The sequence below is a fragment of the Erinaceus europaeus genome, chromosome 14, assembly GCF_950295315.1.
Source record: "Erinaceus europaeus chromosome 14, mEriEur2.1, whole genome shotgun sequence".
Lineage (NCBI taxonomy): Eukaryota > Metazoa > Chordata > Mammalia > Eulipotyphla > Erinaceidae > Erinaceus > Erinaceus europaeus.
In genome coordinates this window covers 78637200-78663820 of record NC_080175.1, presented here as the reverse complement: position 1 = coordinate 78663820, position 26621 = coordinate 78637200, and the positions used below count along the sequence as shown (strand labels likewise).

Here is a 26621-nt window from a genome sequence, read left to right as displayed (position 1 = left end):
CCATCCCTGGGGTTTCCAGACAAGACGCTTCATATCTCTCCCTGTCTTGGCCTCACATTGAAGCAGGCAAGGATTAATTTTTAAGGAGAAAAACAAGGGTTTTCTTCTTGGTTAAAGAAAAATGCAGTTGGTGTTAATCTTCCCCGCCCTCCCAGCATAAACAGAGCTTTCTTTTTTTTAAAAAAATATATATTTATTTATTCCCTTTTTGTTGCCCTTTTTTATTGTTGTAGTTGTTGTTGTTGTTGTTGGATAGGACAGAGAGAAATGGAGAGAGGAGGGGAAGACTGAGATGGGGAGAGAAAGATAGACACCCACAGACCTGCTTCACTGCTTGTGAAGCGACTCCCCTGCAGGTGGGGAGCCAGGGGCTCGAACCAGGATCCTTACGCTGGTCCTTGTGCCGCCTGCCCTTAACCCACTACGCTACCGCCCGACTCCCTTTTTTCTTTTTTTGTTAATAGTCATTTATTTATGAATTTATTTATTTACAAAATTAAAATAATAAAAATATTTATTTACAAAATTGCAAGGTAAGGGGTGTAACTCACTGTTCCCACCACCAGATTCTGTGTCCCCATTCCCTCCATCGGAAGCTACAGCAGTTCTCCTAAGGTTGCAGACTTGGGTGAACTATTATTTCGACAACTGTCTGTCTATATTTGCATATATTTACCCATTTGTTTTCCATGGTCCCATCTTCTCTTCCTTTCCAAGTCACATACACCTGTTACTACATCCAAATGTCCTTTCTTTATTCTTCTTCTCTCACTGGGTCCTGATGGAGCTGGAGTTCAGAGCCCTCTGGTCACCTCCCCCCTATAAATTCTCCCCCACTGACAGTATGGATCAAAATTATTTTGGGGGTACAGAAGGTGGGAGTTCTGGCTTCTGTAATCACTTCTCTGCTAGATATGGGCATTGACAGTTCGACCCATACCCCCAGCCTTAAACAGGGCTTTCTATTGTTGTCATCAAAGTGGCCTTGGTCAGTGGGCTTAGAATCTGCTCCTTCTGCCAGAGTCTGCTGCTGATCCAAACAAGTTGTACTCTCTATATATACACAAGAGAAAAAGCAACCTGTTAAGCTTGTTGATATGAGTTACTGTGGGAAAGCTGATATTTAAGTCAAAGGGCCAGCAGCATTGTGCTTAGTAAAGCCCAGTCTTAGGTGGACAAGGGTCCAGCTGGGTCTGCCAGCATAATAAACACTGCTTCCTACAGTAAAGCCACAGTGTGTCCTATCTTTCTGTCTGAGAGTCTGATAACATGAACCCCACACCACAGCTCCTCTGGACTGACCTGAGGTTTAGAGAAAAAGTGGCCCTTAAAGAGTGTTATACCCTCTGTAGGGAGATCTACATGTGAGGAGACGCTTCTGTACCCGGGATACCACTTCCTGTATGTGATGCTTTGCTTCATTTCCCAAAGGATAGCCCAGACTAGCTGGGGCAGCAGAGGAAGACCCCACTTCGAGGTGACGGAGAACGGAGCACACCGGATAGTGATGACTGTGAGGTCCATCTCTGGGAAGCGGTGTCGGGCCTGGAGCCAGGCGGTGGCGCACCTGGTTAAGTGCACACATTACAGTTCAAGACCTTGGTCCCCACCTGCAAGGGGGAATCTTCTTGAGTGGTGAAGCAGTGCTCCAGGTCTCTCTCTCTCTCTCTCTCTCTCTCTCTCTCTCCTTGCTCTCTCTCTCTGTGTCTTCTCTTCTGTCAATTTCACTGTCCTACCCAAAATAAATAAATTAATAAAGCATAAATAGTAAAGAAAATATACGTGCTGTTTGTCCTTAGGGAGTGTGTTTGCTGTCAGTGCACATGAAACAAAGCTGCGCATTATTCCAAGTGGTGAAAGCAGATTTATTTTGCCCAGTAATTTGTGTTGTTGTTGGTTTTGCACCACCAGGGTTCACTGGAGCTCAGTGCCTGGAATCCCACCATTCCCAGAGTCTTTCCTCCCTCCCTGTCCCGTCCCGCGGGACCTTCAACGTGGGTAAACCTAGGAGAGGGAGTGAGGACAAGGGAGAGGGAATGGGGACAAGAGACGCAAGAGAGAAATGAGACAAGACAGGATCCTGATCAAGTCTGTTTATTAGCACCAAAGCTGCTGTTTTTAAGGCCAGGGTAAGGGGGAGGTTAGCAGCTGGGGGCAGTTGGTTGACGTGGCATGTTGTCATGGTGATCAGCCGTTATCTGGAAGGTCCTGGGTGATTCATAGGGAGGTGGGCAAGTTACCTGACTTACGAGAAACGGTACAGTGGTGACAAACAGAAACTTTTCTTTGTCAAGACTCTAGTTAGGAGACAGAAACTTATCTTGTAAACAAGGCCTTCTGTGAACAACGGCTATGTGGCCATGCCAATAGCAACCTTGAGGGCACATGTGGCTCCCCACACCTCCCCCTTTATTTTTCATTAGGACAGAGAGAAATTGAGAGGGGGATGGGATATAGAGAAGGTTATAGACAGTGGCCCAGGAGGTAGTGCAGTGGATAAGGAATTGGACTCTCAAGCATGAGGTCCTGAGTTCAATCCCCGGCAGCACATGTACCAGAGTGATGTGTGATTCCTTCTTTCTCCTCCTATATTTCTCATTAATAAATAAAATCTTTTTTTTTTTTTTTAAAAGAAAGGGGTATGGGACGAGAGAAAGATACCTGCAGACCTGCTTTACCACTCATGAAGCTTCCCCCCTGTATGTAGAGAGCAGGGGCTTGAACCCAGATTCTTGCCATGGTCACATGCTGCTCAACCGAACGCACCACTGCCCAGCCCGAGTCTTGTCCAGTAATTATTAACATTAGGAGAAAGTGTGGTGAGGCCAGCTGTGTCACTAGCAGCCAACCAGTCAGGACTGTGTTCTCCCCGGAGGCTGGAGACAGTTACATTTCTAAAGAATGGCTGTCAGATCCTGAAAAAGACTCTCCTATGATGTCGCAGATTCATACACTCAGCGGGGGAAGGGTCCACAAGTACCAGCCCCTTCTAGCCAGAGTTCTCAGAGGGAGGCCTTTAGCCAGTGCTGAATATTTCCAGATAGGCTCTCAAAGGATTAACTAGGTCATCGTAGGGTGTGGCCTTAGGCTGCTGGGAGCCGGGTTGGAATGGGCCCAGTCTCTCAGTGCATGGGTTTGGACAGAGTGTTTATGCAAAGCAGTTTTGCAGTTCTCAATGTCCTTGGCGTATTTGCTTTATGACACAGATACAGTTAAAGAAATGGGTGTGCCCACTCTCTAAATAGCCGCTGAGGATATTTTAAAAGGAACTGACCATCTTCTATATAGAGTGCAGCACAAACCTGTGCGCGGTGCCCAAGTTCCTCCTTTTAGAATATTCTGATGACAACTACAGAGAAAAAAATAACACTGTAAGTCCTTTCAACCTACATAAATCAGAGTGGTGCTCTGAACATTTATGACTACACACACAGTTTCAAAATGAAAAAAAAATTTTTTTCAACGTTTCTATATTATGAATGTGACAAGGGAAGGTGGAGAAGACATTGGCAACATGTCAGCTCAACACTCACAGCAGGAGCCAGAGAGAAAAATCTTGAATGCACAGAGACCCTGAGTCTGACCTTAGGGAAACAAAATTGTTGAGAATGAGATTCTATCATCTCATCGTTAAAATTGTAGCCACTGGAGCAGCTCTTGAGTAATGTCCCAGAAACATGGTACAAAGCTAGAAATAGCCAAAGGGATTAGGGCAGTGATAAATAGCCTAGGTAGGCGTCCTGGGGCATACTAGTCTTAGAGGGCATCCAGGTCGAAGACTGTATTCCCAGAGCAGGTTACTGTAGATACCCAGGGGAAACAGAATATTAAAGCCTCTACCTGGAATTCATGGTCCATATCTGTGGCATTGTCTCACATAGACCCTCCCTCCCTAACTCCCTCTGTTCACTAACGTCTATTGTGGCTTCCCCAGAACAGAGCCTAAGTTTCCTGCCATGAACCCCATGTTATCCATGACTTAATCATGCATGTCCTAATTCTAGAGTCACCCTGAAAAATGCAGACATATTGCTAACTGTGATCTGTGCAAGGATAAGGACCTTTGCTAATTGGCGACAAGCAAACAAAACTTGAGGGATCAAAGCAGACTTCCAGATTGCCATATGGCCATGCAGGAGGTAGGACTGCACTTTTAACACTGCCCACTAGAGGGCAAAAGATGACCGTGAGCTCAGTTTATTCCAGCCGTTGGATGAAGCCTAAAGTTCCCCAGGTTTTCCTTTGTTCCCTCAGTCCCTGACCAGGTCTCATCTCTCCAACAATTAGTGACTGCCATGTGCTCTACTCTGAAGTCAATGAATCTAAGGTTCTATTGGCTATGAGATGCCTCTTTATTGTAGAAGACAAAGGAAAGGTGATAAAGTGAGTCCTGTCAGTTTTGCTTTGAATTTTCTTCCTTCTTTAAAAATTTGACCATTTATCCAAGCCTTCACTCCCAAGACACCCTGACTGAGGAATTAAGATCACTGGCCCAGGAAGTGGCCCAGTGGATAATAAAACACTGGGCTCTCAGGCCTAAGGTCTTGGAGAATTCAGTCCCAGGCACTGCATTTGCCAGAGTGCTACTCTGGTCACTCTCTCACACTACCCCTTTCTCTCTTGTGAAACAAGTAAAATAAAACAACAATAAAAAGAACCTAAATAGTCAACAAGGCATTAAAAAATTAAAATGGACTGTCTCTCCTGCTGCTTACAAAAGAACCTGGTGCAAATCTCACAGAATCATTACCATGTTCTTTTTGAAGTGATGATAACTGAAACCATTGTGGGGACAGTCACTGCCGGCCAGTTTGCATCTTTTTTAAAAAAACATTTTATTTATTTTCCTTTTTTGTTGCCCTTGTTTTTATCATTATTGTGGTTATTATTATTATTGTTGTTGTTGCCGGATACGACAGAGAGGAATGGAGATAGGAGGGGAAGACAGAGAGGGGGAGAAAAAGACAGATACCTGCAGACTTGCTTCACTGCTTGTGAAGCGACCCCCTTACAGGTGGGGAGCCAGGGGCTCGAGCCGGGTGCTTAACCTGCTGTGCTACAGTCCGACACCCTAGTTTGGATCTTCTAACAAAGTGTACGTTGTGGTCAAGACAAAGATTGCTAATTAAGCAAAGTGAGTGAGGACAAGGATCATACACAATGTCAGCCTTTCCATAATGTGACCTAGTACAGCTACTGCTATTGAGAAAGGACTCAATTTTATTTTTAATGTATTTTTATTAGTGATTTAATATTGATTTTCAAAATTGTAAGGTAATGGGGGTATAATTCCACATCAGATGATGGCTCCCATCACCAGACTTCTGTATTCCATCCCTTCTACTGGGAAGTGGAGTAGTTCTTCCAAGGTCACAGATACAGGCTGACTATAATGATGGATCTCTATGTACATATATATTTTCTCCATTTTTTCAGTGTTTCTGCCTTCACTTTCTTTCTAAGTCATCCCTACACCAGTTTTCTTTCCAAAAAAAGGACTTGATTTAATAAGTGAAAAAGTTGATGCTAAGTAGCGACTTTACATCTACCAGGAAATGTTTGCCACATCAGAAGAGGAAGAAAATATTTTCAAAAAATTCTTTTAAAAAATATTTATTTATTCATTTTCCCTTTTTGTTGCCCTTGTTGTTTTATTGTTGTTGTTATTGACGTCGTCATTGTTGGATAGGACAGAGAGAAATGGAGAGAGGAGAGGAAGACAGAGAAGGGGAGAGAAAGACAGACACCTGCAGACCTGCTTCAGCGCCTGTGAAGGGACTCCCCTGCAGGTGGGGAGCCGGGAACTCAGAACCGGGATCCTTATGCCAGTCCTTGTGCTTTGTACCACCTGCGCTTAACCGCTGCGCTACCAACCGACTCTCCAAAAAACATGCTTTTATTGAGAAAGGGAGAAGAGAGAGAGAGAGACCATAGCAGGTTCTGGCACGTGCCATGCTAGGCATCTAATCTGGGAGCTCAAGTTTGCAAAACACGCAGTCTACCCACTCAGCCATCTCTCTAGTCACAAGAAGAAAAGATACTTTACATTCTACCTCTCAAAGAGACAGACGAGGCTTAGCAGACGGTGCTGATGAGCAGCTGTCACTGCTCACTCTTTGTGCTACTGACTGGAACGCTCCAGCCTGTGTATGAAAACCCACCTTTGTAGCATCCTTTTGAGTGAGTTTGTATCCAGAACAAGGTGCTGGCCAAAAGCACTGCTTTATCTTCTCCCTTTGGAAATAGGAAGTTAGGGCAACAAAAAGTCCAACTCTTTAAGGAATAATGACCAAACAACTTTAAAGAAAAAATATACTTTATTATAATGTACCGAAATACGTATTAACCTTTCTGGGATTTAACCCTAGGATATGACTGTGGATAAAGCTTAGCTAAAGTCAAGCTCACACTTGACTCTAAGAAATAAAATACAATAAATACAACAATCAAAATACAATGAATAAAAATACAATACAGAATAAAAATGCAATGCCAGACAAAAATGAGTTCAAATATTTTATGACATTTTAAACCTCACTGTTTGATTTACTAACTAGCAAAGAGGGATACATTGGTTTTATAGCATCTGTCAGACCACTGGTATTTAACTAGATGGTTTAACTGTTGTTACAGAGATAAAATTGTTAGAAATGAGTTTCTAGGAAAGATTTTCACACGTATGCCTTTTAGCCCACCCCCGACAGTGTAAGTCTAAAGAGCATAAAAATCAGAGCATGAAAACCAATCCTCATAAGAACTCAGGACTGAATTTTCTTTCTTATCAGAACTTGCATTTCTGACCCTTAAAAGTACTGAGACAAGCATCGGAGAATCCTAGAGGAAGAAGCATAGTGCATGCTGCGATCACAGATCACAGCTGAATAGGCCCTGCATTCAACACTCTCTCATCCCAAGGATGAGATAAGGTCCGCCACACCCACTGGCATTGCCTGCACTGGAGTACTGTAGAGAATCTTAATGTTGTGAAGAAGTCTCTTGTCTTTAAAGTTCATGGCCATGACTTTTCTCCCAAATTAGCTCCCCACAGTCCTTTCTAAATGAAAGAAAAATCATCCATCAGATCACTAGTTAGAGAATACTGTTTGAACTACAAAAAATGTGAGCTACTTAGCATCGTACAGACACCAAGGCTCAGTAATAACCCTGGTGGCAATAAGAAAAAAAGGAAAGAAAGAGGGAAAAAATGATTGCCAAGGATAGTGGAGCCAGACAGGCACTGAGGCTCAGTGACAAACCTACTGGCAAAGTCATGCCTACTACTAATAACAACGCCATCACTAGAATGGCGTTGGTGGCTCGGTGTGGCGTTACATTTACTAAGGCAAGAAACTACTCCTGAAACTTGCACTGTATTATGTGAACTGAAGGTAAATTAATAGAAAATGAAATGACATGCAATACTACTCGGCTATTAAAATTGGTGAATTCACCTTCTTCACCTCATCTTGGATGGAGCTTGAAGAAATTATATTAAGTAAGATAAGTCAAAAAGAGAGGGACGAATATGTGATGATCTCACTCATAGGAGTTGAAAAACAATAACAGAAGGGAAAACACTAAGCAGAACTTGGACTGGAGTTGGTGTATTGCATCAAAGTAAAAGACTCTGGGGTTCAGGTCCTGGAACATGATAGCAGAGGAGGACCTAGTGGGGGTTGTACTGTTATGTGGAAAACTGAGAAATGTTATGCATGTACAAACTATTGTATTTACTGCTGACTATAAACCATTAATCTCCCAATAAAGAATTTTTTTAAAAAAGTGAAGTAACATAGAAAACCAGCTTCTCTGTTCCATTAGTCACATTTGAGCAGCCACACACGGTTTGCCTCATGTACGTGCAGAACCTTCCCAGCACTGCAGAAAGTTCTACGGGGTATAACAGTTCTGGGCTTTAAAAATTTTCCCAGTAAATGGAGGGAGGTGGGAAGACCTTCAGGCAGTGTGATAACCCACATGTCTCATGGTTTTGTGTTCAGGCCATCTCATGCACTGTAATACAAGTGACTGAGGCCAGGAGCTAGCTCACCTTGGATCATGCATCAGGGAGGACCCACCCTGTCCAAGCCCTGGGCAGCGCGTGGGAGTCCCCTGTAAGAGAGAAGCTTCATGAGTGGTGGGAGCAGTGCTGTGGTGTCTCTCCCTCCCTCTCAGTCTCACACTCAATCTAAATCCAACCATCCAATTTCACCCAAGGGAAAAGGAGTTTAAATGGGACAGTTATCTCAATGGCACAGAGATCCAGTAAAAAACCTGGTGGCAAAAGTAAACGATGATGATGATGTCAATGGTGACTAAGATGTGCTCATCGCCACAGCTTTCTATCAATGGAGATGATACAACCTGTCAAGAATATCTTTGCTGCAGCAAATTAAATCAAACAAATATGCAGAATCTAAATAGCTCTTCATCTAAATCACCTGCTGTTTCACTTGTCAATCAATGTCTTAAACTCGGTAGTGCATACTGTTGAAAGCTACCATATCATCTATTTTCTTAATCAACTATTTCATGTTTTTGACAAAGTTATTTTTACTTTAATGGTAAGATGTAAATTTTTTTTTTTGGGGGGGATAAAGCCACTATACCCAGATCAGGGTATAGATTGCCACCAGCAATTTCTAAGAAAATCCCAATTACAGAGGAATAAACAAGAAGACACAAGATATGTGTGACTACAAACAAAATACTTATATGTAACCATAGACAACCAGATTTAGCGGCATTACAGATTTTTACCTTGATTAGCAAATATGAAACAGCCAAGGAAGGTCCAGGCTACATTTTACACTTTACACTTGCCTTTCCACTGTGTGTCTCCTACTGACAGATCTTCCCAAGAGAAATTTAAATGCATCTTATCACATTAGTAGGTGATGGGATTGTTTTCCTGATTTATGTATCTGATGTTCAAGAGTATCTGGGCAATAAAATCATACTTGCGAAGCAATACATAACTTCTATCACTGGGGTAAAAGCAAGCGATTAAGTGAAGAGGACAACACCGCTCAGGCTGTCCTCAGCTGAGAAACTGCTGTCGCAGTGGCTGGGCAGACCATAGGTTACAACCACAGAAATAAGTCGTGCTGTACACAATGGTAATGAGCTGTAACAAACAGCACAGTTCTCCTTGGAGTATGGTCTTTTGCTCTCACACTGCCTGAAGGCTGTTAAAAATCTTGCCCTTGAGTGCAAAGTGGTGCAGTTCCCATGGAAGATAGTGTGGAGAGTTTCTAGACAACTAAAAATGGAATTACGTCTACGGCCATACCACCCTGAGCACGCCCAATCTCATCTAAAAATGGAATTACTTTGTGATCCAGCAACCATGCCTATGCATTTATCCAAAGGACATCCCCACACTAACTAGAAGGAACATATGTACTCCTGTGTTCATAGCTGCATTATTCACAGTAGCCAAGGAGTGGAGGCAGCCTAAATGCCCACTGACAGATGACTGACTAGAGAAATTATGGGATGTATGTTTAATGGACCACTACTCTGCAACTAAAAAATAGAACATTGTGGGGCCGGGTGGTGGCGCATCTGGTTGAGTGTACATGTCAGAATGCACAAGGACCCAGGTTTGAGCTCCTGGTCCCCACCTGCAGGGGGAAAGCTTTGCAAGTGGTGAAGCAGTGTGGCAGGTGTCTGTCTCTCTCCCTCTCTTTCACTCTCCTCCCTCTTGATTCCTGGCTGTTTCTAGCCAATAAAGAAATAAATATAATAATAATAATAATAATAATAAAAGAACATTGTGTCTTTTGGGACAAGACAGATGGAGCTGGAATTATGCGAAGTGAAAGAAGAGATTTTTGCTCATCTGTGGAATATAGAGGATTAAAGCACACAAACCAGCAAAAAGTAGCCAAACTCCCTCAGACTTTGTGAGAGCTGCGGTGGTTACTGGGCGGGGGTATAGGGCTACACAGAATATTGGTGGGGCATGTGTGTGTGACATGCTACCCCTGAAATCTGAGGACTCCAGAAACCACTATTACTTCACTAATAAATATGTCTTCCCCAGTAATAGGAAAGCTTCCCATGGAGGGGAAATACAGAAATCTGGTGGTGGGAATTGTGTGGGATTACACCCCTCTTATCCCTACAGTCTTGATTATTACTAAATCAGTAATAAAAAAATGTAGGTTATATTCAAAATGACTAAAAAACATATCAGGGCCAGGTGGTGGCACACCTGGTTAAGCGCACACAGGACAGTGCACAAGGACCCAGGTTCAAGTCCCTGGTCCCCACCTGCAGGGAGAAGGAAGGCTTCAAGAGCGGTGAAGCAGGGCTGCAGGTGTCTCTCTGTCTCTCTCCCTCACTATCTCCCCTCTCCTCTCAATTTATCTCTGTCTCTATCCAATAATAAATAAATAAATAAAAATTAAAAATATATCTTCCCCATATAGTGCAACTTCTGGGAGATGAAAATTGTAACCACAAAGGAAAGTGAAAGACCATTAAATCAGCAGTAATCAAGACACGGTTCATCCCTTACCTCAATTCCTGCAGGAGAGTGTCTCTTTCCTTCTTCCACCACCTGCAACATAGTAGCAAGTCTCAGTTCTCCAGAGTCACCTGTCAAGCCTGTGTTTCAGTCAGTAAACCTGTGTGACACCGTGCATCCCTGGCAGGGTATATTACCAGGGCCAGGGCTAGGACGGTACCAACTATGCTTTAAGCAGGGGGCAAAGGCAATGCAGCACTTCACAGCTACATTGTAAGTATCCTGCATCCAGTTATTACAGAACCAAACACTCAGTAACAGCAATACTACAGAAGAGAAGTTCTTACCACACCAGAGACGGAAATTCCCCACCAGTGTGTTTTCAAAAGCCAGTGCCTTGTGTTTTGGAAAAAGAACATCATCCCATATGATGGTCAGTAAGCTCACAAAGGGCATAGAATTTCCTTCCCTGTAGTATTTCAGAGATGAAAATGTTAACTCATATCACTAGAAAAAGGCTATTTGATGTCTAATTCCATTCTTACTAGCTGGGAGAGGAAACCAGACATTCATTTTATTAACTCTGCCTAGCTACAGACAGGATTGTACCGAGTCTTAGAAGCAAACACCCTGGAAGAGATTCATCTCAGGTTTTCAACTACCTGGACTGTCCTCCCGTCCTCTTGGGTTCTCTGCTTGCTTTATTAAAAATACTAAGACATAGTACTAGTTTCTGCGATTTTAGCACAGAGTTTAAATAAGGTTAAAAAAAAAGATCTGAACAATATCGTGTATCAATCAGGAGAACATGACCCTCTGCCAAAGTTTACATATATGACTGATCTGCAGGGCCAGAGACAGCTCACTGGGCAGCACATGTGTCTTGCCATGTGTGCTCCAGGTTTTAGTTAAGACACCTCATAGGAGTGCCCCGGCTGCAAATGAAATAAGATATCAACTCTATCCAGGGTTGCTTCTTCCTTCTTCAGTAAATTTGAAATGGCTCTCATGAACTTTTAGATGACATTCAACTTATCAATTAGCACGTCGGCAGAAAGCAACACAACCTTGAAAGAGATGGCTAGTGACATCAATGCACCAAGGAGGCAGAGAGAACACTTTTCATAATCCTGCTGCGGGAAATAATGTTTGAGACCAAGCGTCCCTGTCTCACTATAGAACTGAGCTAGACAGAGATTGTAGGAAACACTTACTTTCAGCAGGGGGTGGGACAATATAGCACTTGACAGCTATACTGTAACAATTATCCCGACCTGCCAGTTACAGAAAAGTCCTGTGTACCTGAATACTTGCCACTGAATGAATTCTGGGAAAATCTCCAGATCTGACTGTGAACCCCCTGGTTCTATATCTTTATCTGCTTCATTAGTAACCAGCATCTTGACCCATTTTGGAAAGTGAAAATGTGTGGGCTGCACATAAAGACTTCTTTTAAAAGACTACAGTGTGGGAGGGCCAGGTGGTGGTATTCTTCTGGTAGAGTTCACATGTTACCATGTGTAAGGACTGGGGTTCAAGTCCCTGGTCTCCACTTGCTGAGGGGAAGCTTCACGAACAGTGGAGCAGTGCTACAGGTGTCTTTCTTTCTCTCTTCTACTGTTCCTTTGTCTTACTCCATATTTTCCTCTTTCTCACTCAGAAATGTAAGGAAAAGAAAAAGAAATGGCCACAGGAAGAGTGGGGTTGTGGTGTAGTCACAGAGCCGCAGTGATAAGCCTGGTGGCAAAGACAAAATAAAACAAACAAACAAATCTGACAGTTTGGGGGGGGAGGGGTCAACAGCAACAGCTATAATCTTAGATAAAATGCAATGACAATGACATTCTACTTCTGTGCTCTTCTTCCCCCCGAACCCATACCCCCAATCTAATTTTGCAAGAATAAACGAATAATTTCAATAGACAGGCTGTCCCTAAATATCTGATGTTCATACACATAAAAACTGTCAATGTCAGGTGCTGGGCAGTGGCGCAGCGGGTTAAGCACACATGGCATGAAGCGCAAGGACTGGAGTAAGGATCCAGGTTCGAGGCCCAGGCTCCCCACCTGCAGGGGTCGCTTCACTAGTGGCAAAGCAGGTCTGTAGGTGTCTGTCTTTCTCTCTCCCTTTCTGTCTCCCCTCCTCTCTTGATTTCTTTTTGTCCTATCTGACAACAACAGCAGTGACAACAATCATAACAACTACAATGGTAACAACAAGGGCAACAAAATAGGAGCAGTGGATTCATAGTGTAGGCACCGAGCCCCAGCAATAATCCTGGAGGCAAACAAACAAACAAACAAAAACAACCTGAATAAACTGTCAATGTCATCAAGAACAACAAAAATTTGAAAAATAGCAAAGAGAGACATGATAATTAATGTAATGTGGTATCTTGAAATAGCTGAAGAGTAGTAGATAAAAACTAAGGAAATCTGAATAAACCCTGAAATTTTAGTTCTTTTTTTTTTTTTTTTTTGAAATTTTAGTTCTTAATAATAATAAATGAGTGCTGCTCAGTGTTAACAGATGTGCCTTACTAATGGAAGGTGCTGGTGAGTCACATGTGAAAAATACATAGCGACTCTCTAGTCTACTCAACTCTTCTGCAACCCTGAAGCTGACATTTGAAAAGCCTGTTATAGAGAAGAATATCTTTTCTATGATTATACTTACTAAAATAAATAAAGAGTTGAAAGACAACTACCAGATGGTTTCACTCAAATGAAGACTTTAGAGAATGGATACACATTAACTTGCAAAAAAGCAGGAGGAGGAGGAGGAGGAGAAGAAAGCTGTCTTAAGATTTTGTGAGAACAATGCTGATTATCATTGGAAGTGGGGGCACAGAACTTTGGTGTAGGTGTGGTGTGGGCCCCTGTAATCTTACAATCTTGTAATATATCAAATTAAAAAATAGCAAGAATAAAAAAAGAATATCACCTTTAGATATTCATGCATGGCAGCTGGCTTGAAGATATAGTTTAACCATCCTCCCCCCTCCCATACTTCAAGTATCATTGGTTTAAAAATGCCTTCGGGGAAAAATACATGAATACTTATGAGGATTTCTGCTATTTAACATATCAACTGTTCTCACTGGAGTGCAGATCCTATGGGTTTCATTAACCTACAGTCTTTGCACTTCCTCTTCAACACCAGTTCCACAAAGTAGACTTGTCAGATTGCTCCCACCAAGGTTTTAGGCTCAATCCCCAGCACCACCTCAAACCAGAGTTGAGCAGTGTTCTGGTAAAATAGAAACAAAACAAAACAAAAAATTTAATCTGTAGAAACAAAGGCTCTATCTAATGGCTTTCAAAGTATACAGCTCCATGCTGAACAGTTCATACTTAGATGAAGATTCTCATCTTCAAATAGTTTTTAAGTAGCACAACACGGAATCACTTCCAGTTTTACAGTTGCAGACTAATTAGACTGTTTCAAGAGAAAGATTCCTTTTAGAATCTTATCTTAAATTAATTGAAGAATTGAACAATATAAAGCAAGTCTTGTATTTACAGTACCAAAACAAGTTGTTTGGATACATAGTCACTGATTATTGTTCATTTAAAAAAATGTATCTTGTGGGCATAGACAGCATAATGGTTAAGCAAAGAGACTCTCATGCTTGAGGCTCCACAATCCCAGGTTCAATCCCCACACCACCATAACCCAGAGCTGAGTAGTGCTCTGGTAAAAAAAATAAAAATAAAAAATTATAATAATAAAATAAGTAAATCTTTCCAGCAGGAAACTGTGAGCCATACATGCCATCATCTTGATGCCTATGGTTTTAAGTAAAGCTTTCTGGCTAATACAGCATCGAGCGCCACAAACAGCAACAACAGATGCATCACAAGTGACAAAGGTTCCCAGCTAACTACAGATCACCGCTATTCTCCTGTTACAGAACTGCATTTAAACTTAAAAACAAATGGCATGGCAAGGCTCATATTCAATGGAGAAGCAATTACAGAAGCCAGAACTCCCACCTTTTGCACCCCAAAAAAGAATTTTGGTCCATACTCCCAGAGAGGTAAACACATCATCTTTTCATCTTATTTCATCTTATTAAATCAAGGAAGGCAAAATTCAGGGCCTAGATGGCAGATCACTTGGTAGAGTGCATACTTCACCAAGCTCAAGGATGTGAGTGCCTGCCTTCAGCACCACACAGAAGCACCGTGCACGGTGTGGATGGAGGGAAGCGACATGCATGGCAAAGCAGTGCTGTGGTATCTCTTCTTACTGTCTCGCTCACCCTCTGTGTCTGTAATTGAAAGGAAAAAACATGTGGCCCAGATGACGGAGCAGATAAAGTACTGGACTCTCATGCACGAGGCCCTGACTTTGATCCCCAACGTCATTTGTGCCAGAGTATTGTATTTCTCTGTCTCTCTTTCTCTCTCTTCCATTAATAAAATAAATCTTTAAAACAATAGAAAAAGAAAAAAATAAAGTCTCTTGAGAGCAGTGGAACCATACAGGAGCAAGGTCCCAGTGGACAACACATTGAGAGATCAAGTCTAACTTCAGAAAAACAGAGGTCTTACTTGAACTAGTAGCTCATTTATGTTCTTTGTTTCAAAGTCTTTTAAAATCTGAATTAGATGCTGCCTTAGGGAATATCGTATTACTTGAAAAATAGAAAATTTTATTACGTGTGGCCAGGGAATGAATCCAGGGCCTCATATATAGGTGATACTGCTGAGCCTCCTTTTAGACCAATTTTGAGTGTACATTTTGGGACCAAGTCCTGTGCAAACATCATTGCTTCATTTTATTTATTTTATTTTTTCTACCAGAGTACCAGTTAGCTGTGACTATTGGTGGTGCTGTGGTTAAAACTTCAGTCTTCATAATTCTAGATTCCTTCCTAGGTAGAACCTTTTTATTCTTTTTTTCTTTTTCTTCTTTTTAAAAATTATTTATTAGAAGACAGAAAGAAATTAAGAGGGGAGGGAGAGAGAGACAAAGAGACAAAGAGACACCTGCAGCCCTACCTCACCACTCATGAAGCTTTCCCCCTGTAGTTGGGGACAGGGACTTGAACCTGGGCCTTGAGTACTGTAATATGTGTACTGAACCAGCTGTGCCACCACACTGGCCCCATTTTTATTTTTCTTTAACAAAAATTAGAAAGTTCCCAAGAGTAATTTTATGGACTAGCTTGGAAGTAAACTACCTTACTACTACAAGCAATTAAAAAAACCAATATACAAGGCAGGAGAGCTTCTGACCTGTTTTCTGGCTTTAATCATTACCTCGCAATCTTGTTCTCTCGACACGTAGCAGTATTTCTCCTTATTTAAAAACACAATGAAAATGAAAAATCATATAAAACTTAAGTGGGAAAAATGAGTGAAGTTTATATATAAACATTTTATAGCATTGGCCTAACTTACAGATATCTGATATACTATTACACTAACTTACAGATATTTAATTTGGCAATGTTGATTATTATGGTCCAAAGCATCTACTTTAACTTTTATTGAGCATTATTATATTGCTTGGGAAGGTACCTGTTTTTCCTTGTACACAGTCCCCGGAACCTGGCTTCCACTGCACTTGGGGGGAGCCTCAGTGCTTTGCTGTCTTTCTCTCCCTCTATTTCTTTCTCTTGCTCTTTCTATCTCAAAAAAGTCAACTCAGAGCAATGATAAAAAACAAACAAAAAAGATAAAAAGTTCAAGGGAGTCGGGCAGTAGCGCAGCAGGTTAAGCACACGTGGCGTGAAGCGCAAGGATTGGCGTAAGGATCTGGGTTTGAGTCCCCGGTTCCCCACCTGCAGGGGAGTCGCTTCATAGGCAGTGAAGCAGGTCTGCAGGTGTCTGCCTTTCTCTCCCCCTCTGTCTTCCCCTCCTCTCTATGTCCTATCCAACAATGACGAACGACATCAATAACAAGAACAATAACTACAACAACAATAAAAATAACCAGGGCAACAAAGGGGAAAATAAATAAATGCAAAAAAAATAATAATAAAGAAGTTCAAGATACCTATGACATGGGATGGGGGTAGATAGCATAATAGTTATGCAAAGATACTCTCATGCCTGAGGCTCCAAAGTCCCAGGTTGAATAAGCCAGAGCTGGGCAGTGCTCTGGTGTTAGGAAAAAAAAAAAAAGATATCTATGACATTTATAAATTGTTGGGCTCTTATAAATTTAAAGAAACATTATTTTTGCAAAATATCTATACTTACTGATGATCAAATTATAAAGATAAATAAAAGCTAAAATCAGTTGTTTCTGGTGTTCCAGAAACTTGACAAGGAATCGCTAAAGGACTCTGTGAAGTGGATGCAGGCATCAGCAATTCTCCGGAAGAGGAGGCTGAAAGACTAATCCTGTCACTTGCAAACTGCCATCAACGTGGTGGGCTGGGCTTTGAACATAGGTGTGTGTCACCCAGAATTTGAGCGCTTAACCTATATACTACTTTGCCTGAACATGTCTCCACAGTGGTGTATGGCTCTCCTGAAACATCCGACCACAGCTGTTTCCATGGACAACAATGCCAAATGGCATGCCATCTGTGTATTATCAATAATACATAAAATATACTCTCATTGGGGGCTGGGTGGTGGTACACCTGGTTAAGTGCAGACATTATGGTATGAAAGGACCAGGGGCCAAGCTCCTACTTCCCACCTGCAGGGGAAGACAAGTGATGAAGCAGGTCTGCAGGTATCTCTGTCTCTTTCCCTATCTCCCACTCCATTCTCAATTTCTGTCTTTATCTTTAATTTATTAAAAAATAAATATTTTTTAAAAGACTTATTCATAATCATAAAGGCAATATTTCTTGATAGTTTTCAGTTATATATTTAAAAAAAATTTTTTTTAGATTTTTTAATATGTATTTATTGCCCCTGCTTTTATTGTTGTTGTAGTTATTATTGTTGTTGTCGTCGTTGTTGGATAGGACAGAGAGAAATGGAGAGAGGAGAGGAAGATAGAGAGGGAGAGAGAAAGACACCTGCAGACCTGCTTCACCGCCTGTGAGTTGAACTCCGTACAGGTGGGGAGCCGGGGTCTGGAACCGGGATCCTTACGCTGGTCCCTGCGCTTTGCGCCACGGGTGCTTAACCCGCTACGTTACCGCCCGACTCCCTATATTTTCTTTCTTAAAAATATGAGGTAAATGCCACAGTGAGGAAGTTGAATATAAACTATTTTTCCATTTCTCTGCAAAATAAATTTGTGTTTATTACAAAATTTAATTCTAGGAGGCCAGGCAGTAGCACAGTGGGTCAAGTGCACATGGCACGAAGTGCAAAGACCAGAGTAAGGATCCGGGTTTGAGGCCGGCTCAGTGAAGCAGGTCTGCAGGTGTCTGTCTTTCTCTCTCCCTCTCTGTCTTCCCCTCCTCTCTCCATTTCTCTCTGTCCTATCCAACAACAGCAATAGCAACAATAACAGCAACTAGGGCAACGAATGGGAAAAGTGACCTCCAGGAGAAGTGGATTCATAGCGCAGGCACTAAGCTGCAGCGATAACCCTGGAGATAAATAAATAAATAAATAAATAAATTTTAAAAATCCAGTAATGAGGAGGAATGCCCATGGATCTCTGAATAGCATAGCTGACTGAAGTCTTAAGATGGAACTTTTTTTTGTCCAGCTGCCTTTCAGCTCCTTCCACCCCCTCTCCCTTTGAGTATTTGAATCTGCTGAAACAGACCAGTCTATTAATGTTTCACCATATATTTTCCCCTGCTTTATTATTTTTTATTGCAAAGTCAAAAATTACTTTTCTTTTTCCATACTTTGCTTTTTTTTTTTTTTTTAAAATATCACCTATGAATGAGATCACCTGGTATTGTTCTCCTTGAAACAGGCTTTCAAGCTTTCCTCTTGACCGCATTAGTCACAAGTTGGGTGACTTTAGTTAGATATTTCCCTTTGGGTTTTATTAGTGGATTATACCAATTCTCCCTCCCCACACAAAGAGTGTTCTGAATAAACAGTAAGTGGTTGGATGCAATCACTGTTATTCCTGCCAAGGGTTGCAAATTAAAAAAAAAAAAGAAAGAAAGAAAAAGAAAACAAAATCCCAGAATGCCCACTTAAATGTCAGGCAAATCCCATGTTTGTTTTATTTTACTTTTTTTCAGGCATATTCATACTAAAATTATAATTTTTTTACATTTTTTAAATAATTTTTAAAAAACATTTTCATTTACTATATTTTAATGAGAAAGAGTAGATAAAGAGGAAAAATACTGAGAGAAAGAGAACAGAACACTGCTCAGTTCTGGCTTACGGTGGTGCTGGGGATTGAACCTGAGATCTCAGAGCCTCAGGATTTTAAGGCATTTGCATAACCATTATGCTATCTCCTCAGCCCCCATACTAAAATTATTTATCTTAAGTTTAACTAGCTTTCTGGATTTTGATTGGTATATCTGGCAACATTATTTTTTAAAAACCCTTCCTCTCATAAAATTTTTTTAAAAAACATTAGTTTAAAGTTTTGGGGTAAATCTGCACACTTCTGCAAAAAAAAAAATGTGTACTGTCATACCACTGCCAACCATATTCTTACCTCTTCTGACGAAGGGGTGCTCGGAGGACTGTGGGCCCAGCTGCATTCCTCTCATCCCCTCAAGGCTGAAGCTGCGTTGGAGGATAAACCCAGGGAGGGAGAAGGGAAGGGCGGGCCAGGTGTAGGTGGGCCCCTCTCCGAGGTGGGGCTGGGAGCAGAGCACCCGGAGAAGCTGATGGTTCCCTCCAGGCCACCTCCTCCCGGCAGCCTAGTCCCTCCGCCTCTCACCTCCCAGGCCGGCCTACTCCCCGTCCTACACCCTCTACCCCTGCTTCTGCCCCACTGACCCAGCCAGGCTCCGGATGTGCTACCGCCCCTGCCTCCTCTCCGCGTCACCTGCATCACGAATGGCACAAAGGCCATCGGCATGTGCCCGCAGCCCTCTGCGTGGAGCTGAGCAGGCCTCGGTCATTCCCCCATCACCCCTCTGCGCCTCCATGCTCATGCCTTGTTCTCCTCTGGTCTCCGTCCAGGTCAGGCCAATCCAAGCAAGGCAGCCGCCGCTAGAGCCAATCAAATTGCAGAGTAATCAGTCAGTGGCCACGATGGGCCAATCAGGTTGCGAGCCTCTGTGGGTGTGGTCCCTGTTTCCTCCGCCCCTTCGATATGTCGCCCCTCCAGGTTCTTAGGTCTCTTGGATACCGGAAAATGACTGCCCCTTGTGATTAGCGCAGTTCCACCTCTAGAGGGCCTCAGGGAGAGGAACCCTATAACCTCAATCCGCAGATCTGATGAGAAGAGGGTGCTAAGATATGAGTGCCATGGGCAATAGAATAGACAAATTTATGAAGGATTTCAGAAAGGTGAAAACTGTATTCCAATCGTTCTCTTGTCTTAAAACTGAAACTACAGAACTTTAAATAGCTTACTTAGTACGTTTCTATAATGCTATCTTTTAAAATTATAATTGGTATGTAATAGTGTTTTATTTGAAACGTTGATTTGATGCATTTATATATTGCAGTGCAACTGCCAGCATATTGTTAGCTAACCTATCATGCCACATAATTATCACTTATTTTTTTGTGGTTAATTCCTTAGCACCTTTCCTGTATACAGTTCTGTTTGCTATAGTCTTGATGATGCATATTTTGTCTCCAGAATTCAGCTGCAGTTTGTATATTTTATTTATTTTTTTTAACTTTTTTTTAGTATTTATTTATTCCCTTTTGTTGCCCTTGTTGTTTTTATTTTCTTTTTTAAAAATGATTTTAAGGTCACAGTAAAATCGAAGAAGACGCCCTAACTTTCCATATATCTCCTGCCCAAATACATGCAAAGGCTCTCCTATCATCAACCAAAAGAATAGTGCATTTTTTAGAATTGATGGACCTGGTGGGCCGGGCAGTAGTGGGTTAAGTGCAGGTGGCGGAAAGCACAAGGACAGTCTTAAGGATCCAGGTTTGAGCCCCGGGTTCCCCACCTGCAGGGGGGGTTACTTCACAAGCGGTGAAGCAGGTCTGCAGGTGCCTATCTTTCTTTCCCCCTCTCTCTGTCTTCCCCTCCTCTCCATTTCTCTCTGTCCTATCCAACAACAATGGCAGCAATAACAACAACAATAATAACAGTAAAGATGAACAACAAGGGCAACAAAAGGGGAAAAAATGGCCTCCAGGAGCAGTGGATTCATAGTGCAGGCACCAAGGCCCCAGAGATAGCCATGGAGGCAAAAAAAAAAAAAAAGAGACAGAGAGAGAGACAGAGAGAGAGAGACAGAGAGAGAGAGAGAATTGATGGATGGACCTGTACTGACACATCATAATCAGGGAAAGTGCATATTAGAGTTCTCTCAGTGCTGTATTTTTATGGGCTTGGACATATTTATAATAACATATGGCCACAAGTGATCTGGAAGGTGACATAGCAGGTAAATGAAATCTTGACTTTGATCATCAATATTGAATACCCAGACTGATGATCTGGTTCTCTGGTTCTCTCTCTCTCTCTCTAATAAGTAAATATTTTAGAAGTAACATTATGGGAGTCAGGCGGTAGCAGGGAGTTAAGCGTACGTGGCGCAAAGCACAAGGACTGGTGTAAGGATCCCGGTTCAATCCCCTGGCTCCCCACCTACAGGGGAGTTGCTTCACAGGCAGTGAAGCAGGTCTGCAGGTGTCTATCTGTCTCTACCTGTCTTCCCCTCCTCTCTCCATTTCTCTCTGTCCTATCCAACAACAATGGCAACAAAATGGAAAAAAAAAAATGGCCTCTAGGAGCAGTGGATTCTTAGTGCAGGCACTGAGCACCATCGATAACCCTGGAAGAAAAGTGACTAGAGTGGTGAAATAACGTTTGAAGCCCTAGGTGTACACACGTGTACATGCATACACTCACACAAAACAAAAACCTGACTAAATGCCAGAGCTGAGCAGTGCCCTAGTGTCTCTCTCATAAAAATTTACATAAATCATTTTTGTGCTTAACACTATGTGTGTTTAACTGGGTGTGCCACTGCCCAGCCACCTAAATAAATTACTTAAAAATATATATAAATTAAAATTACACGTAAGTATTGGACATGTTAGTGTTAAATCAGGTGGCATATATGTATTTTTTAATTCTTTTTATTGTATGTTTAAAATCTTTTCCCAGTAAAGAATGCCAGGGTGGGTCCTTTATCTTTCTCTTTATTGTCAGAGGCAGTGCTAGTAGTCTTCCACCAGGAGGGTGGTGCTTGGACAAGTGAGAACAAGAGGCACTGAAGAGGAGGGTAGGGTGGAAGGAGAGGAAGTAGCAAGGGTGTTTGCCAGTTTGCATGGAGGAGCAGGAGGCAGGGCTATTGGTTGTTTCTTCTTAGTAACAGGTGAGGGATTTCAGAATTGAAAAAAGGAAACTTGGAAATCCTGGGTCTGCCCCCCCCACCCCACCCCATGGCTCAGGGCATGTGTCAGTGGGTTTCTGAGGACAGGCACAGTTTACTAAATCTTGCTGTAAATCGAGCCAATCCATCTCCATGGAAACCTTTGGGGAGGGAAGATGCAGATGTGGGGAAGGAGAGCAGCAGTCTGGAGTGTAATTTATTTTCTACCTCCTTCTCCTTCTCTCTCTCTCCTTCTCTCTCTCTCTCTCTCTCTCTCTCTCCTATTCCGAAGCTTTGCTGGCCCCATTCTCCCCTACCCTATTCTGTCTCCCTTTTTTCTTCACGACTCACTAATGTTAAGAACCTGGAATGGAGGCCAATGCACCTGCGAAGTCCATAATGTCCAAATCATCTATCTCCTTAGTAATAGGCTGGCATCTAGTGGCCACACGCACAGTGACCTCTGACTGGGCCACAGGGTCACAGGAAACACCTGTTTGGCTCCTTGAAATTACTCACGACTCTGGCTAGGGAGACAGCATAATGGTTTTGCAAAAAAGACTAATGCCTGAGACTCCCAGGTCTCAGGTTCATTACTCAGCACTACCATAAACAGAGCTGAGAAATGAAAGACCGAGAAATTCTGAATAGCCAGAAAGCGATCTTGTTCCATCGTGTCCTTAACCCTTTCTGAATCTCTCCCAAAAAAAAAAAAAAAAAAAAAGTTGCTATGAAAACGCTCGCGAACTGTTGCAGGCGAAGTGCCCAAATGACCCTGCGCAATACTTACTTGGCAGGTGGACGAACATCAGTCTTGGGCACAGTCCACAGTCCTCACAGAAAACATGTAACGACGTCTCCTGGGATGGTGGGTACCACCAGAAATTGAAACTGGATGTTTGGGGCTTGGCTTTTTACTGGCCAAATATAAAGGTGGTCATGGCACTCTGAAGTTGGGAAGATCCCTTCCAAGGCCCGGTTATGGGATGGATTTGTGCCCCTGAGCCGCACCTAGAGCCGCGAGCTCACCTGCGCGCCCCGCCCTGCGCCCCTGCGCAGCCCCCTCCCCGCGCCACGCGACTCTCAGGGCAGCGGGGCAGAGCCCAGGCGCCCCCACCACCGGGAACAGCCTTCACCACCCGGAGTCAGGAGATGGGCAGCCCCTGCGCCCCCGGGCTCTGGCCTCAAGGCGACGCCGCGCCCGGCCAACCCCTGGCGAGAGCAGCACTACGACCCCCCCAGCCCGGGAAGGGGCGCGGCTTCCACCCACGCGGCGGGCTGGGCGGAGCTGGAGCGCCTGCGCCTCGGGGCCCGGCAGCGCCCTCGGGCGGGCGAGCTGGACTCGGGGGCGGCGCCGAGGAGCTGAGGGCCCGGCGGTCCGCCCTCGGCTCCAGCCCGGGCACACGGCTGCGCGCAGCCCGGCGTCCTCGCTCCCGGCTGCCCTGGAGGCGGCGCTGCAGCCGCGACCTGGACACCGGACCCCCAGGCCCCTGCATCCCCGGGACCCGGCCCTCCTCCCCGTCCTCAGACACCTCAGACCCCCGGATCACGGATTCCCGGGCCTTCAGACCCCCAGTTTCCCCGGATCCCTGGATCCCCGGGCCGCGGGTGCAGGAGCCCGCGCACCTGCTCCGGAAGGCGGCGCCCCGGCTCCGCGCACGGCCGGGACTTGCACGGCCGGGCCCCGACTGCGAGCCCCCCGACTGCAGGGCGCGGCTGGAGCGGCGAGGGAGGAGGCGCCCGTGTCGTGGCAGCCACATGCTGTTTGGGCTCCAAGGAGAGATGGCCCCCCAGGAGCTCGGGCGGCGTCTGGCCACGGTGATCACTCATGTCGGTAAATGAAGCATTTATTTATTTATTATTTATTTATTTTTCTTTCCACCTTGTGTTTCATCTATGGTGGAAGTGTGGTGGTGGGGGGGCTGTCACTCTCCAGTCTGGGCCAGAGAAGGACAGGGGATCAGTGCTGGGGGCGGCAGTGGTGGGTGGCTCTGGGGTCTCCCTCCGCCCTGGGCGAATGGTGAGCAGGCCCTTCTGGATAGTTCCAACCGATCCCCTCCCCCTTGTGAACGCGGGGGAGACTGGGACGTGTGCGATGGAAGGAGAGGGAATCCGAGGAGCGAAGCAGAAAGTACCAAGCCGCCCGATGCAGGTTACCCTGAGGGCTGCTGTGCAAATGGGCTCCCGGCTCCGCTGGGATGCTGCCTGGGGGCTGGCGGGGGGGAGGGGGCACACCCCTACTGAATCCTGAGAGAAGCATTTGCAAGATCCCCCCCAACCCCACCCCACTTCCCTACCCCACTACCCGCCCCAGCAATTCTAATCTTCTTGCATGAATTAAAACATCAGCAAAACCTACATACCTTACTCCTGACATAAAGGACTGTGTTGGAAAGACTGGTCCTCGATTAGTAAAGAGGACACGAAGACAGAGAATCATGTCATTCCTCCTTAGCGCGGTTTCTTCTTGCCTCCTGCCGCGGACCTCCCCTAATAAAATTACATCCAGGTTGAGAACCTTTGGGGTCAGAGAGTTATCAGCTAGATCATTTTCTCTGCAGCTCACACCACTTTGAGACCCTCCCTAGATTGCAAGAACGATCTCCAGTGGTGCAGCCCTGCAGTTTCCTCCCTGGTCTTCTGCCCACTTGTTGGAACTGCCTTCCTGGTGTCTGTGTTCGATGATGCTTCAGTCACAGGCATCATTGTGCTGAGCCCCTAGTCTAGTGCACGGAGGGCCTGAGCACCTGTGGGCTTTGCCCTTGGCGAAGAAGGTCTCTATGGGAAGCCTCAGTTTTGATGGTTCTGTTTTTTGATAAATGTTTCTGGTACCCAGTGTGTCCATCCACCTGGCTTTTCTTTAAAACGAAAGGCTGACAGAACTCTGATAGAGAAGGCCAAATGTGAGTTAGGGTTGAAGGCAGGATAAAATCAGAAGTTAAATATCTTCTAATGGAACAGAAAGTGGAGTTTTTGTGTTTGTGCTAAATGCCATGACATTGTTCAGGTTCAGGGAGGGAACTCTGGACAGGGACTGTGACCATCTGGGCTTGACTTGAATCTTTTCCCTGGACAAAAATCATTCAACCTCATGTGGTAAAGATGGTATTTAAAAATCTTTTTTTTTGTTTGTTTTTAGAATTTATTATTGAGCACACGATCAAAATAAAAGAAAAAAATACATCATTCTGGCACAGGCTAGGGACTGAACTCAGAACCTCATGCTTGAGAGTCCAACACTTTATCCAGTAGAACACCTCCTTTGTCATGAAAAATGGGGATTTTCATGATCCTTTCCCACCCACCTCAAAGAATGCTTCTAAGATAAGATGGATAAAACACTCTCGAAATGTGGTTGGGGGGAGTGGGGGGGGGTAGCGCAGTGGGTTAAGTGCACATGGTGCAAAGTGCAAGGACTGGCGTAAGGATCCCCGTTCTAGTCCCTGACTCCCCACATGCAGGGGAGTTGTTTCACAAGTGGTGAAGCAGATCTGCAGGTATCTATCTTTCTTTCCCCCTCTGTCTTCCCCTCCTCTCTCCATTTCTCTCTGTCCTATCCAATAGCAACAACAATACTAACTACAACAATAAAACAACAAGGGCAACAGAAGGGAATAAATAAATAAATATTTAAAAATGTTAAAAAAAAAAAAAGAAAAAGAAAATGTGGCTGTTATTAATTGTATCCCTGGGCCTTAGCTGCTGCCCAGGCTCCTGGGCTGAGCCTTTCCCAGGGTAAAACTTTCTCAGGTGAGGAGATGGGCTTGTGTGATGGTTCAGGTCCCTCTGTTTCTCTGGATGCTCTAGTGGGCAGTATTCCTGGCCTGGGCTGTGCCATTTTCTTGTCACTTTTACTCCCTCCCTGCTTCTAGGATCAAACACACACTTGCTGTTTTTGCCCTCAAAGAGCCTCTGATGGCTCCTGGAATGTGCTGCTCTGCAGCTTTTTTTTTTTTTTCTGGCCTCCTCCCATGTGACCTCACAAACCTGTGAAGCCAGCGGGGTCTCTATTATCCCTGTTTTACAAATGAAGGCATTGAGGTGCAGGAGGCCCATCCTCTGAGCTTTCAGGGGTGACCTGGCCACAGATCTTCACACCCTCTGTTTGGGGTGGACTGGCTCTGTGTCCCTTCCTCTCTAGCTGATTGGTCTCTGCAGGGTTGGGATTGTGATGGGCAGGGTGGGGTAGGAGGGAGGGCTGAGAACATTTGGAGGGCTGGTGCACCTTCTTTGCCACTCTCACAACCCAGGTTCAAGCCCAACCCCCACCACATTGGGGGAAGCTTCAGTGCTGTTGTGTCTTTCCCACTCTCTGTCTCCATCTCTTTCTCTCTCTTTCTAATTGAAAAAATTATCCTGAAGCCATGAAAGACAGAGAGGACAAGGTGGGGGGGGGGAAGTAAATGCTTGCAATAAAGTTGTGGGTTATAACACCCACCCCCTTTCCATCTCAGCCACCCACCAGGGTAACGCCACACACTTCCATATTCACTCTGCCACCTGAGTCCTTCCTCAGTCATTTCCTGCTCCAGCTGCAGTATCTGCTGTGTGTACAGTCCATTAAAATCGACAGTTCCGGTCTGGGACCTGTGGATTTCTGAAAATCCCTTTCATCTCTTTCCTCATGTCCATTCCTGCTGCTGCCTACTTGTGATCGGCTTCAGGACGTCACTTCTTCCTGGCTTACCGTTGCACCAGACTCTGATCTTTGCCTGCAGTGAACAATAGCCAACAGCACTTCTGTATTCCATGCCTTTCATGTTACTCTTGCGTAGTCTTCTATGTGGCCT

At 44.1% G+C, this 26621-nt stretch overlaps 1 protein-coding gene, 2 long non-coding RNA genes and 1 other non-coding gene across 7 annotated transcripts in view; 1 reads left to right on the top strand and 3 right to left on the bottom strand.

The window, feature by feature from the left end:
- Nucleotides 1-2080: 2080 nt before the first annotated feature.
- On the bottom strand, nt 2081-13531 carry LOC132532815 (uncharacterized). The gene is made up of 4 exons (XR_009544756.1): nt 10822-13531; nt 10526-10567; nt 8051-8112; nt 2081-3349 (listed from the first exon to the last, which is right to left on the bottom strand). It is a non-coding gene; the product is annotated as an uncharacterized LOC132532815 (long non-coding RNA).
- Nucleotides 11073-11238, bottom strand: LOC132532935 (small nucleolar RNA SNORA81). The gene has a single exon (XR_009544847.1). It is a non-coding gene; the product is annotated as a small nucleolar RNA SNORA81 (small nucleolar RNA).
- Nucleotides 13532-13538: 7 nt separating the features above from the next.
- Nucleotides 13539-22944, bottom strand: LOC132532816 (uncharacterized). Its single transcript, XR_009544757.1, has 3 exons — nt 22622-22944; nt 19032-19534; nt 13539-13724 (listed from the first exon to the last, which is right to left on the bottom strand). It is a non-coding gene; the product is annotated as an uncharacterized LOC132532816 (long non-coding RNA).
- A 138-nt stretch (nt 22945-23082) lies between these two features.
- The window catches only part of MCF2L2 (MCF.2 cell line derived transforming sequence-like 2), a 201161-nt gene continuing 197622 nt past the window's right edge, over nt 23083-26621 (top strand). For all 4 annotated transcript variants that reach the window (XR_009544755.1, XM_060172039.1, XM_060172040.1 and 1 more), the window contains exon 1: nt 23083-23665. Coding sequence is in view for 3 of the 4 variants with exons in the window: in XM_060172039.1 (XP_060028022.1) it covers nt 23590-23665 (76 nt within the window). In the remaining variant the exon portion in view is untranslated. The remainder of the gene's footprint in view (nt 23666-26621) is intronic.